General features: G+C 43.5%; 1 protein-coding gene across 3 annotated transcripts in view; it reads left to right on the top strand.

Moving 5' to 3' along the window:
• Window positions 1-14,062, top strand: part of AAK1 (AP2 associated kinase 1) — a 147,546-nt gene that overhangs the window by 54,155 nt on the left and 79,329 nt on the right. For all 3 annotated transcript variants that reach the window (XM_074341269.1, XM_074341268.1, XM_074341270.1), the window contains exon 3: window positions 10,393-10,511. In XM_074341269.1, the coding sequence (XP_074197370.1) occupies window positions 10,393-10,511 (119 nt within the window). The remainder of the gene's footprint in view (window positions 1-10,392; window positions 10,512-14,062) is intronic.

Raw genomic sequence — 14,062 nt, 5'->3', positions numbered from 1 at the left:
GCACCTTCTGATTACGATTCCTGAGGTTGTCACTCGGATTCTCAAGGGAGAGTCTGCGCCAGCTGCCCACTTCTGGCCCAGTTAGCGGTGGCTCGGAGAAGGGGGTCACTTGCTATAACAGATCTAATCATTATTTCAGCATGGGGTGAAGGGTACAGTAAGCCAGACCAGTGTGTTTCCTGCAGTGAATAAAAACAAAGTAAAATCTTTGCCCTCTGAGAGCATATAGTCCCCGTGAAAGACTGAAATGCAGGCAGGTGGGCTATAATCAGGGTGAGAAAATAGGGTAGGGATGGGCATTCTGTTAGGTCAGGGTTCACATAGGAGGCCTGGTTTGAGCTGCACTTGGACTTACGGCTACTCATTTACTAATTAAAGTGAAGACAGACATTCCAGAGAGGAAACACGATCAAAAAGCACCGAGGCACCGGTGGACACTGTCCAGGCCCTCAGCTCAGTGCGGGCTCCAGGTGATGATGGGCCTCGTATGTCACACTAAGGCTGGGATTTTATCTTAAGTGGTCAAGAGCTAGAGGAGACTCATAAGCAGGGAAGTAGCATTACTGGATTGCTATTAATTTGTGGACAATCTATTAATCATCTACTATGTACCAAACGCTATACTAGCCCTGAGGATTCCAAGAGAAATAAGAAGCTCTTGTTTGCCATTTGAATTTTCTTTGGTGACTGATTTTTCAAGTGCCCCACCTACAGAACAGTGTTGGCCTTACATACCTTTCATAGTATTCAGAGTCCATAAACTGGTGTTTAATGGTATCATAAGGTATGTATAGTATACTTTATGTAAAAAATACTATATAAAGCATCATATAGTATATCATAAACTATTGTAGTAACATAATATTTCTACCAAGGCAGAAAAGAGCAGGTCCCTCTTTGCTTTAGCGTAACGAGTGGAGATGAACGTATCACAGGTAATCACGGCACATTTTGCTAAGTGCAGAAGTAGGAGATACAGGCGAAATGTGTGGTCCTGCGAAAGCCGAGGGTGGTTATCAGGGAAAGGGAAGAAGAGGTGTTAGTTTAACAATCTTAAGCTCCTTTTATCAAGCAGAGGATGGGGGCAGGGTATTCCAGGCAGATGGAATAACGTGTAAATCTCCTGGGAGTAAAGCAGCAAAAAGGTAGAAGTTCTGACAGTGGGAGAGGAGAGAGCGTTGGGAGACAGAGCTGGGCGAGGAAGGCTCACACAATTAACAGCCGGGAGCTGAGAAAATGCCACCCTGCTCTCCAGGATGAGAGCTCACCTCCTCTCACAACTAGGAGGGTCGGGGCAGATGAGAAAGACGGGATAAAGCAGATGTGTCGGGACACCAGTTCCTATGACACCTAAAGAGCTGAAAACATACATTATTTCCTTTGATGTCAGCGCATGTCCCAGGAGAACACAGCTTAACCTGGCTGCTCAGCTCACATCACCACACTAGAAAATGCTCTTTCTGGAACAGAGCTAGTTAGCTCTGATCTTCCTACAAAAGCAGAAAGTGCAGAAAATGAAGTAAGCTTTGAAGTATGAACTTAAAGTGGAATGCTCTGGAATTACTTGGAAGGTGAGACAATGTCTGCTAAACTCTGGCTTTGCTGAAACCCCAGTTCGCCTTTGGAGAATATGGACCAGTAACACACGTCAAGTCTTGGTGGACGTGATCAGAGCTAGAGCTTGGGTGTCTGTGGTGGGGGCTGACGCATTCGGGCACAGGTGCCACGCCCCCTGGCCCACCCCAGCTGCTCTGTTTGTTTGCACACCACTTACTAGAAGATGGCTGGCACCAGGGACTTGAGGGGTGAGACAATTGATGCCTGAGAGGCTCTCCACTCCTTCAGGTGAGGAATGAGGCAGGACTGAGTGTGGGGCTGTTTAATTTCTTTTCCTTCTCAACTGAAGAGGGTTTTTCATTTCCAGCTCAAGTGTTATTTTTGAAAGAAGGGCTCACACATGGAACAAGTGGCACTCTGTGACAGCACAGGGATTTCTGGAAAGCTCTCCGGGAAGATGCACCTTGCACGTATTGCCCCGGGATACTGTCCGGTTGGCTTAGTCTCGGGCGACCTTCCGTTGTGATTTTTCTCTGTGGGGTAGACTGCCAGGACCTTCTCTCAAAATATGTTCCTTCTGCCCCAGACTAGATTCTCACCTTCTGCAAAGCTGACACTGTGTAGTGGTTTTGGTTTTGTTTTGTTTTTGGTATCCCTTACGGTGCTAGGTGAACCCCTGAGTACCTTCTGTGTAGTGGGTGACACTGTGCTGGGTGATAGAGGCCGCAGTGAGACAGTCTCTGTCCTTGCCCTTGTGTGATTTACAGGGTTCAGGGAAAGGTATCAAACCAGAAATCACCTACCTAAGTATTTAATTATACTCCTCATATGTTCCAAAGGAAAAGTCAAGGGCGCTGTGTGTAACAAGGGATGTAACCTGATCAGAAGGGGGTGGGGGAGCAGGGGCGGCTGGGGGAGGCTGGTCCGAGGAAGTAACATCTAGCCTGAAGCTTGAAGGATGACTTGTAGGAGCCAACCAGGCCAGGGATGAGGTGGACAGGGCAAAGGGAGAAGCCTACGTGGGAATCCTTAATTAAGTAGGGTGGAGCATAAGCAACACTGAGGAAGAAAGAAGGCAATTGTGGCTGGAATGGAGTGAGCAGTGAGAGGCTGTTGGGTATGAATGAGGCTGGAGGGGGAGAGAGATTGCACCCTGTCGCGCAGGGCCTTGCAGGCCACACTCAGCATTTGGAATTTCATTCTTAGAGGGGCGAGATCAGAGGAGTTTCAAACAGGAGAATGCTAATTCAGTTTCTGTTTTTATAAGAGCACCGTGGCTGTCGTATGGAGAATAGAAAATGGCTCAGTCTGACCCGGGGATGTCAACGAATGAAGAATATGGCCCTACTGGTGTCTCTCACCGTTTCTCTCTACATTTGCCAGACAGCTCAGCCCATGGAAATAGTACAGCCAAGGTGGGCTGGGTGGCTCTGGGAAAGACCCTTTTTTGGTCCATTTAAGCTGGTGACAGGCAAGGCCCAACGTGCTCTGGTTCTCCGTGCAATGATTCAGAAACTTCTGGTGTGTGTGAGCCAACTTGATAATTTAAGCCCTAACCTTTTGTTCCAGGCAGGCAGGTGCCTTCTCTGGAAATGTCTTTTTTGAGGGGTTGGTGGGATAGACTGTTGCCTAAAGAGAACCCCCCCCCAACTGGAGATGCCCTCCAGTTGTCCAGCCCTGGAAAGGAAGAGCCAGCTGCCGGCTGCCCCATGTTCAGCCTGGGCTGTGGCCTCCATTGGGTCCATCGATGTTTCTGTACCACTGCCGGAGATTGCCAGTGTCTAACTGTGCCCACAGCTCCTGATGGGGAGAGAGGAAGTTGAACACCTTAAGTCACCCCCCATCTGGGTGTTCTTTCTGCCTGGAGAAGGGAGTGCTTTGCCATGCTCCCCAGAAGGAGATGGCACATGGTGATTGTTAATTTGAGGCGAACGAGGAGAGACTGGAGTTATAAAACAAGCCCCAAGTCCCTCTGAAATCAGTGTTGACAAATGCTTCGGTTTGACCTTTTCTCCTGTAAAATCTTCGCTGTGCTCCCTACCATCTGTTGTAGAGCTGAGGAAATTTTTGTTCCTTCTGAATCTTTTGGCAAAGTTGTCTCCAATGTGGATGAGTTGTGGATGGGTATTTGTCAGTTTCTTGATCGTCACTCCCCACGGGGGCTGACAGCCCTTGCGCACATGCACCGGAGTTGGCCAGGAGGGAGGCCAGCTTTGGGCAGGCCCTTTGACTTTCACTGGGATTTTCTCTTACCTTCCTTAGTAATGAGGTGTCCTGTACTCAGTCTGCTGCTGCGGGGAGGGATGGAAGCAAAGGGGAGCAAACCCAGGTGAGAGCCAGGCATGGGTCCCCTGGATTCCAGCCCTGCCGCTGCCTCTCGATAGTGGTCCTCGTGAGGCCACGTGGGCTTTTCTCCGTGCCTCAGTTTCCCAGCCGGCCCAGGTAGGGTTTGTCATGCATGTCCTGCTGACTTTGCAAGGCTCTCATCAAGATCGAAGCAGGGCTGTCTCGTTCAGTCTTAGCCTGGAAATAGGTTTCCTTAACTTGCACAGGAGCGAAGAGATTTTTCTAAAGGTTGTTGTCAGGGGTTTCCACCTAAAAATCTAGCATCTCTCGGAAATCAAAACACTTGGCAACCCTCAGCCCACTTTCCTCCAGGGCAACAACTGGCCGTCACTGAGGAGCGGCTGCCCCCGGATCCAGGCGTGCACATGCTGTTCTGCACGGTCCCCACGCCTCCCCGTCATCTCCCTAACGGTGGGTCTGCATCGGCAGACCCCGTCTCTGCATTTCGTTATACCTGGATTATTTCCCTCCTTTAGAGGATCTGTCTGGGCCCGGTAGGCATTTGAACTTAAGCTCTTGATCTCAAGAAGATATTCTAGATTTAGAACTCTATGATAAGTCAGTTATCATACAAATGCAAAGGATTTTGGTGGGGAGGAGGTCAGGAGGGAGCACCTGTGTTCATCAGTACGTCCTGTGTGCCCATGTGTGCCGGTGCTCTTCCTGTCATTTAATCCCCCCAAAGCTATGAGGTAGATCTCAGCCATCCTTGACAGGTGGGAGGACAGGGCCTCAGGGAGACTGTGGCTTTCCTGAGCCAGGTTTGAACCTAACCTGTTGGACTCTGTGAAACCAAGGAAAACTCCACAGCCTCAGTGTCACGTGGACATGGAGGCCCCGCCCCCTCTCCAGAAGCCGCCTGTACACAGTTGTGTGTGTGGCGGGCTTGTAGGTAAGGACATTTGTGTGACCTTCTGTGCTGTAGTCCCTTTTTTCTTTATAAAATACTTTTACATAGGGCTAAAAATATTCTTGAGGTTTTTTTTTTTTCTCCTTTAAAGCACAGTTTTCCCAGTTAAAGTGAAATTTATCCGGGAGATGTAAAAGAAAGGGCAGCTCTGGACAAGTTACTGTATTTCTTTGGTCTCCATTTCCTCAACTGCAGAAATTAAGACTAAGCTAGTGGTATTTAAATGAATGGGTTCCTTGGAGACCGAGGATTACAGGAGATGCTTCAGGGGTCCCAGGAGGAAAAAGTGACTCCACTGAAGGGCAGGGCTCTGCACATGGCTTCCCTTCATCTGCTTAATATTAGTTCTGAAAAAGATGCTGGGAGAAAAAGAGGGAAAACACTGCCATTTTATTTTGTGCTAGTTTTCTCTTCCTAGGGTAATTCCAGGAGAAGCTGCCTTAAGTGAACAACATTCTTTGGGTTAAACCCACTTTACAAGGATTTGTAGGGGGGAGAAGCGGAGACAGGCCAGGGTGTAGGGGTGGGTGAAGTTGCCTTCATTTTCATTTCCTCTGGCTCTGGCGTGGGCCTCCTTTCATCTCAGACAAGTGGAAGCCATTCCTAAAGGTGGACTTAGGGAGGGAAGTGGCCTTTTACTTGCAGGAAATAAGCAAGCAGCAGATTTTTGTGCCCAGAATCTAGGCTCGATTTATAAACATCCACCAAAAAGCTCCTTGGCAGCAAATCCGGAAACCCTGTCTCAGCATCGTGATGGGCTTCTTTGTCTCATGGTCTAATCATGCTCATTGTCTGCCCAGCTGTTTCCCATCTCCGTGCGCGTCCCTGCTCGGATAATCAGTTTGATGTGTTTCTTCTCTTTCCGCTCACCTCACCTCTTCATCCCTTGCTTGTCCTTGCAAAGTGGAAGTCAGTGGCATCTTAATTCACTCGGAACAGCTCCCAGGACCTGGTACTGGCGAGCATGATTCAGTATCTGAGAGGAAGTCAGGAGAGGCACTAAATTTACTTCAGACGCCCCATTGCTGATGCTGAATGTCCTGATCAGGCTCCTGAGGAGGTTATGTTTAAAACCCTTCGGTCGTGATAATGATGTTGATGACCGAGATCTCTTGTTGATGTCAGAATTAAAGAGATTTTAGAGATGATATAATCCCCTCACTGCTGATTACAAATTCTCACTTGCCTTCTTCTCCCAGGAGAGAACTGGGCATTTCTTTTTCTCCTTTAAAGCAGAGTTTTCCCTCTTTTTCTCCCAGCATCTTTTTCAGAACTAATATTAAGCAGATAAAAGAAAGCCGTGTGCAGAGCCCTGCCCTTAAGTGGAGTCACTTTTTTCTCCTGGGACCCCTGAAACACCTCCTGTAATCCTTGGTCTCCAAGGAACCCATTCATTTAGACACCACTAACTTAGTCTTAATTTCTGCAGTTGAGGAAATGCAGACCAAAGAGATCCTTTGCTTGAGAGGTAGAAGTCCAGGTTATCTCAGTAATTTCATCGGTCACTCCATGATCCTATGCTTTTTGTTTATTTGTTTGTTTTTTGTTTTTTTTTCTGGTGGGGGGAGTTAATTAGGTTTATTTATTTATCTCTCTCTCTCTTTTTTTAATGGAGGTACTGGGGAGTGAACCTAGGACCTTGTACATGCTAAGCACACACTCTACCACTGAGCTATACCCTCCTCCCCGTGCTTATTAAAGACTTTTATCAGGAAAGTGGTGGGAACTAGGTAATCCTAAGAGTTTAAATGACGAAGGATCTATTGGGAAATGCAAATTAAAACAACAATTAAATATCACTACACACTAGAATTGCTAAAATAAAAAGACCAATAATACCAAGTGTCGATGATAAACCTGGGTCCATATTCCTACCTGGCAACTATTACCTGGAGTTGTGTAGTAGCTGTTCCTTTACATGAGCCATATATTTTGGTTTCCCACAGTCTCAGCCACTCTCTGTAGCCTTTTCTATTTTCTGTAGTCACATTAAGAGAAGAGTTAATTCATTTTTGAGGGCTCACTATGTGTCAGGCACTATTCCAGGGCATGAAGATACAGAGGGGAACCAAACAGACAAAATCTCTATAAACTCATAGTGAATGGTGAGTACCATCTACATCATCAAAAATTAGAGGGAGAAAGTTAGACCAAGAGTGCTCTGTATTTTAGGAAAAGTGGGAGAAAGCATGTTTCTTTGTGGAAGTTAAAAAAAATTCCTATGTATTTAAGTAATAGGTAAAAGTATGTCTGTATCAAAATTATCCTGCCTCTTTCCCTTGTTTCCCTCAGATAATGAATCAGATACTTTTTCCCTTTATGATTTGATAAATTCATGAATTTTCCCAAGAGATAGACTCCAGTAAAATCATGGAGGTTATCTGAGCATTTCAGAAAGTGCCAGTAGGCAGAGCAGCTGGCACAGGCTCCAGTGGGCAGCTTGGCACAGACTCTGCTGAATGTTAGTTTTTTTTACGTCTGTCTAAATTATCCCCAGCTCAGCTTTGGATTTTTCCATTTACTCAAGATCTAGAGATGCAACTCAATCTAAAGGAAGCATCTCTATTGAGGTCTTATAGCTGCCTTCTGTAATCCCAGTACCCTGTTTAGCTATGGCTGGGAATCTTGTCACCCTGATCTGTGTGGTGGCCGAGGACCCGTGGTGACATATCTCGAGTCGTGCTATGTCCCCCTACCTTGAGTTTACACTCCATTTGGTCAACTACACGGTGATAGCGGCTGACATCTTTAAACTGACAAATCCTGTCCAACTTCGAATTTGATCTCATGATCAAGAAGCCATGGTTTAAATGCTTCTCACCTACAGATAAGCCCTTTTATGGGCATAGATTCCTAAGGACATGATTCTGTCTGCAAGAGGCACAGTGCCTCGAGGAATTTACCTTGCCTTTAGGTTTGTGTTGGTCATAGGCTTTGAGGATCTGGACTGGCTCTTCTCCACTGGTTGTGCTTGACCGGATCATGTGGGAGGCTCCTGACCTGTTTCTTCCACCCCATCTGGAAAGATCTTCTTGCTGCCTGGCCAAGAAAGCTCCACTGCTCCCATCTGGTGACAATTATCTCAAATTGCCACATCACCAACCTGCTTTTGAGAGGACTGCCTTGTCCTGTAGTGGTGCTGCGCATCACAGAACTGTAGGAAATAGTCATCCCCAACTTTTGTTCTGCAGCACTGTCAGGTGTCTCCATATTATCTAAATGAGTACTGCACAGTTTTCTCTAAGATATGTGAAGTTGGAAGAACATTTTTTAGACAATCAGGATGGTGACACTGGTCCAAGTTCTGCCTATAACTGGCCATGGGATCCTCAGCCTTACTTGGTTCCTCCACCCATAAAGCAAAATGCTTGGACTTACCACTTCCTAGGAGCACTACTGGTGCAAAGTCTGTAGTTCTTTGATTTTTTTTTTAATTCAAAATACCTATAAAATGAATACCCACTTGGATTGTTCACAAAACAATTATGACTATACTTGGGAATTCTGTAATTTGTATTATCATTTCCCCCAGTTTTAATTGCTTATAAGATGCATCATGAATTTAATAGCTTTTTGTGGGGAGCAGGGAAAGAAGACAAATATTACTGCATTAAATGTGCATATTTATTACAAGAAAAATTCTGATAGCCTAAAAATTAAACTGCATCTTAGAATTGAGGGTTTTTTTTTTTAATGTGTGGTTAGACCTCTACCTGTCAATGCATGCTAGAGTTTTAAAAATCTTTTTTAGTAAATATTCAACATTCTAGAATTAAATGGACAATTGAGCAATGTGAGTAGACTTTAAAGTATTACAAGAAAATGGAAAATGATATTGAGGTACAAAGATTAGAGAGATGACAGCTGAAATTTAAAATTGTATGGTAAACTTCAGTGTGCATCTGGGTACTGAAGAACACACTGACAGGAAATACACAAACATGCAGGCTCTGGTAAATCATTGTCAACACGCACATTTGGAACATTTGAGCTCATTTAAAAAATTCTTTTTAACACAAAATTATGTGTGTATTTTATGAAAACATGCAACAGTGCTTTATGATTAAAGCTCTCTCTGATGGCAAGGGACAGAATCCTACTCAAGCTGATTGGAAAAAGAACAGGTATTGTAAAGATACAACAGGAAATCCATGAACATCAACAGACAGGTACCAAAGTGCTTCTGGCTTGCAGAGGATTTAGAGAGGAATGGTTGGGACCCAAGTCTTCTATCCCGGACCTCTGGCTTCTGTAATCACTGCTGGTTGCTGTGTATCAATCAATGTTGCATTTGGATACTAGCCCCACTACTACGCCATCACCTCTGCTCAAGTTTCCGTACTGATGACTTCTCTCAGTGTTCAGCTCCATCCGATTAGTCACCGCCTCCATGCAGAGAATAGCCTAGCGATTTTTTTTCTCCACCCAAGGTCAATGTGCAAGGTAGCTGAAGCTAAATTATGTAGGTGTAATGAGCAGGCAGATGGATTGAGTATCTGATCTAACTGCTACTTATCCCAAAGCCTTCAACTTTGATGATTTTGCCACACCTCTCTCTAAACCCCTCTTAACAATGGCACTGAACATCTATTACAGTATTTGGAGAGTGAGGTTGAGGCTAGGAGTTCTAAGAATTCGTGGAATGCTAAGGTGTAGAAAATTCAGAGCATTGAAGAATTTCTGATAGAGTTCTAGAAACTTCTTTTAATGAATCGTAACTATTTTTTAGAGAAAGTTTAGTGCAAACATTAAAAAATGTGCCCAGTAATCCTCATATTTGGCTGGTGTCTGCTGTGGTAGAGCAACACTTTCATAACAATGTCTGTGTCTTCTCAACGGCCCTATTAGATGGGGAGGGCAGGAGGAATCCTTGAAGTCTTGTTGTTGACTTGAGTTGGGGATGGTGTGAGGAGGGATGAGAAGAAAGGAAGAAAAGATGATTCTTGAAATTAATTGCCAACTATTCTTAGGGCAGTTATTGGAATAATTTTCAAGTCTCTCTGTTTAAGTGTTGGACTGAAATTAAAAAAAAAAAGTCCTTGGTTGAATCTAATCTCTTTGAGCTTCTGTTTTATTCAAGTAGTAATTGTTGTCTTAAAGGGAAAAAACACCCAGCCGCACAGGATTGTGATGTGAATTAAACAAGAGTTCAAGATTGTGCTCTACGCTGAAATTTGACACAACATTGTAAAATGATTATAAATCAATAAAAAATGTTAAAAAAAAAAAAAGAGTTCAAGGTGCCTAGGACAGCAGTTGGAATGTAGTTGGTTCTTTTTTCTTTCATCGGTTTGTTCATCTGTTTATCTGCAGGTTCTTTGGAAGATAATTACTTTTCTTCCTTTATTTGAGATATGCGTTTAGCAACAGTTTCTCTGCCTCTTGCTACCCAGTCCCACAAGTAGTACCTCTGAGTCCCCAGAATCTAAGAATGCTTTCCATGCCAGACCAGCCCGAGGCCAAGCTAACGAGGGCATCAGTCCCGTGGACAGTGACATCAGCACCCGCAGCCACCACGATCATTCGACAGACTCTTTAAGCTTGACTCAAACAAGCTTGTGTGTATGTTTCCTTCACAGGTGGATTTGCCATCGTGTTTCTGGTGAGGACAAGCAATGGAATGAAATGTGCCTTGAAACGCATGTTTGTCAACAATGAGCATGATCTCCAGGTGTGCAAGAGAGAAATCCAGATAATGGTAAGACTGCCCCTCAGACTTGGGACTGCTTGTTTAAAACAGGGAGGTGGGGAGACCGTGCCTTCTCACCCGGAAGCCAAGGAGGGCTTGTCCCCTCCCCTCATGCGGCAGGGAGGCCTCTGCACGAGATGGCAGCGAGCCCCACTGGGCTGTTAAGTGCTCCTGGCTCAGTCACTCTCAGCTGGAAAGCTGAGGAGAGAGGAGCATATTGAGAAGCCGGACCAATTTTTAGGTCAAAGGAATAATTTGAGGCATTGGGAAAAGTTTACTTAACAACTTGGTTCCCAGAATTAACAACAGAGTTTAATCTGGAAACCCTAGTTTCCCAGTGACCTTCCTCTTTTAGTCTTACTTCTATCAGTCACCCGTCCTAGTTTTCAACCCTCTTGAGCTGTGCACATTCTCTGGACATATTCTTCCACACTTTATATTTTGTACATATAGCTCTTTCCACCTGGAATGCGTTTCCTTTTTTTTTGTTTGTTTTTTGTTTTGCCTAGAAAGCTCTCACTCATACATACTCTATGATTCCATTTATAAAAGCCCAATAACAGGTAAAAACGATCTCTGGTAATAGAGATCAGAAAGTAGCTGGCTGGGTGTGGGAAACTGACTAGAAAGGAGCACGTGGGAACTTTCCAGGCCATGAAGTGTTGTCTGTCTTGTTTTGGGTAGTGGTTACACAGGGCTCTCCAGTTGTCTGAACTCAATTGAACAACTTAAGATCTATGCACTTTATTGTATATTGATTCTACCTCACATCTTAAAAACTTAATCAGTTTTCAAGATTTAGACTCATACTATGTTTTAAAAAGACTTCCTATCTGTTAGATATGTGATGAAGTATTTATGAATGAAATAATAGGATGTCTTGAAATTAAATGAGTGGATTTAGAAGAGAAACAAGACTGGCAATGAGCTGACTGTGACCGAAGCAGGGTGATGGGTATATGGGTGTTTGTTAGAGCTATCTCTTCTTTTCACTTCTGTTTGACATTATGTTTAACAGATTTTTTCATGCCTTTGTGTTTCCGCTGTACTTTTGTTTCTGCCAACTATATGGCTTATCTTGTTATTTTAGAAGTAACTCTGCCTTCAGAAAGTAAGGTATTTAAAATCAGAAACTTTGTATTCTAGCACACTTCTTGACATGGAGTAAATTCTTAGTAAACTTCGGATGAAATGAATGTGTGAATGATGGTCATAGCAGATGTTCACCTAAAGGAGAGGGTTCCTTTGTGCCCTGCACTTTAATGTGCTTGTAAAGAGCAGAAAGAGGTCCCCAAAATGGCGTTGCAGGGGTCCTACCAGGCTTTGCTCATCCTGTGGGGTTTGCCCTTTCGGTGCTACTTAGAGTAACTAGTTGTGCGGGCTACTGAAACAACTCAGGATTTTTGAGAGCCTGGTACCGTGTAGGTTCCAGAAGGTTGAAACTATTTGAGAAGGAACTGTTGGTAAAAATAAGTATTGCTGTCATCATTGCACAGCAAACAACCCCCACCAAGGGTTGTGTACATACAATCAGAGCCACGTGGATCTGTCCACACCAGTGCCCTCCCACTCCCCTCCCACTCAGCTCCAAAGGACCTTGCTCACTGTCTCGCCCTCCCTCCACCGTGTTTTCTGGATCCTTATTCCTCTTCCTCCCACCTTGCGCCTTCCTTGCTTGTCTCTCTCACTCCGTTTCCTGTCTTTGCAGCTGCTGTTTGCTTTGCCTGGAATGCCCTTCTCATTCATTTCCTTTGTTATGAAAGTAACCCCACTCCTTAACTTTCTCCCACTCATTCAGAAACACGTTTGAGGGCTTAACTTTGTGCTGGGCAGGTGTTGGCGTAAAGGAAATAAGACGTGGGCCCCTGAGGAGCTCACAAATTAATGCACCTGATTAGGAATTAAATTGCATCGTTCCAGGTCTGGCCCAGCCATACATATTAGCCGTGAGAGTTTGACTTTGTTTTGTTTCTTAGTTTATATTTCTTAAAACTTAAATACTCTTACATCTGAAGTATGTGTAGTTTACTGTACAGGAACCGTGGCACAATAAAGGTGTTTAAAAAAAGACATTAAAAGTAATCGTCAAATTAAAAAAAAAAACTTAAATACTCAAATAGTTGAACTAAGCGTATTAGTCAAGCAATTCCCTGAGGGGTCCTCCTATGCCATTTCAAGGTCCCAGAGGTCACCTCTTTTAATTGAATCATTTGATGTATTTCTAAATAACAGGCTGATACTGCTAATTCTTTTTTCCCCTCCATTTTAGGCATTATATACTATAGCAAGTAAAAAATTAGCTCTCTTTTATCCCCTGTAAGTCCTTCCCCTCAATTACTTGCATTATTCTCACCTCTTATTTTTTTTTCAAAATAGCAGTCAGTTTGGCAATATGTTAGTTATATTAGTGTCCGTTTTTACATTATTATGTAAAAAAACATTATTGCTGAATCTCCTATGATTACTGTTCCTTTCTTACATAATTCTTTTTTTCCCACTGGCATTAATAATTGTCTTGGGTGGTTGGTTTGTTTTTTTAAAATTTTAGTTTCCTGTGTACTTTTCAGTAGTTTAATCTCAGACTCTCAAGTTGTTTGAATCATTTTTTTGAATACTTGCAAGCACATTGAACACTCTTCCTTGTCTGTTTTATCTTCTTGAAGAAATCTCTCAGTCTTTGGGCTTGATGGAATCTGGGTTGGTTGCTCTCTGGGCCTGATTTACTGTCTTATCTAGGAATTTTCTAGCCATTCTCTTTGCTACTTTTTCTTGCTAGATTTGTTGCCTCCTCCTTTTGCTCACTTCCTCCCTTTGGTGGGGCTTAGCCTCCAAGGAGCTTCCTGACGCATGGCAGGTAAATTTTTGAGACCTTGCAGGTCTGGAAGGTCATTTTACATTCACACCTGTGACAGCTTGAGTATAAAGTTCTGGATTGAAAACCATTTCACTGAGATGTGTGAAAGCATCACCGTACTGGATTCTAACTTTCCTTGGTTAGGCTTTGGGAAGTCCGGAGTCATTCTGATAACCTGCTCCTGTGGCTGTGACCCATTTTTTTCTTCCCAGAAATTTATAATTTTTTCTTGGTTTACAGTGTTCTGAAGTTTGTTGATGACATACATTGATGTGTGCATCTATTATTTATCATGTTAGATGTTTGGCGGTCCCGTTTAATCTAGCAACTCATATTTGTATGTGTGGAATTTTAGTTTGTCTCATTCGATGATTTTCTTTTCTGTCTTCCTTTGTCTGAAATTACTATTAGTATTTGGATGTTAGTTCTCCTGAACTGATTTTCTAATTTTTTTTTTGTTTTTTCCCTTTTATCTTTCATTTCTTTGTCTTTTCCCTCCACCTTCCAGCAGATTTCCTCAGCTTTATATTCAACCATCCTGTTGAACTTTTTATATATCAGGCCTTTTAATTTCTAAGACCTTGTTGGTTTGTTTTTGTTTTGTTTTGGACTTTGATGAAGTCCAATTTATTAGCTTTTCCTTTTGTGGATTCTGTTTTGGTGTCATTTCTAAGGACTCTGCTTCATTCTGAATTCTGAAGATTTT

Source organism: Camelus bactrianus, chromosome 15 (assembly GCF_048773025.1).
Source record: "Camelus bactrianus isolate YW-2024 breed Bactrian camel chromosome 15, ASM4877302v1, whole genome shotgun sequence".
Classification (NCBI taxonomy): domain Eukaryota; kingdom Metazoa; phylum Chordata; class Mammalia; order Artiodactyla; family Camelidae; genus Camelus; species Camelus bactrianus.
This window is presented reverse-complemented; position numbering and strand designations above follow the sequence as displayed.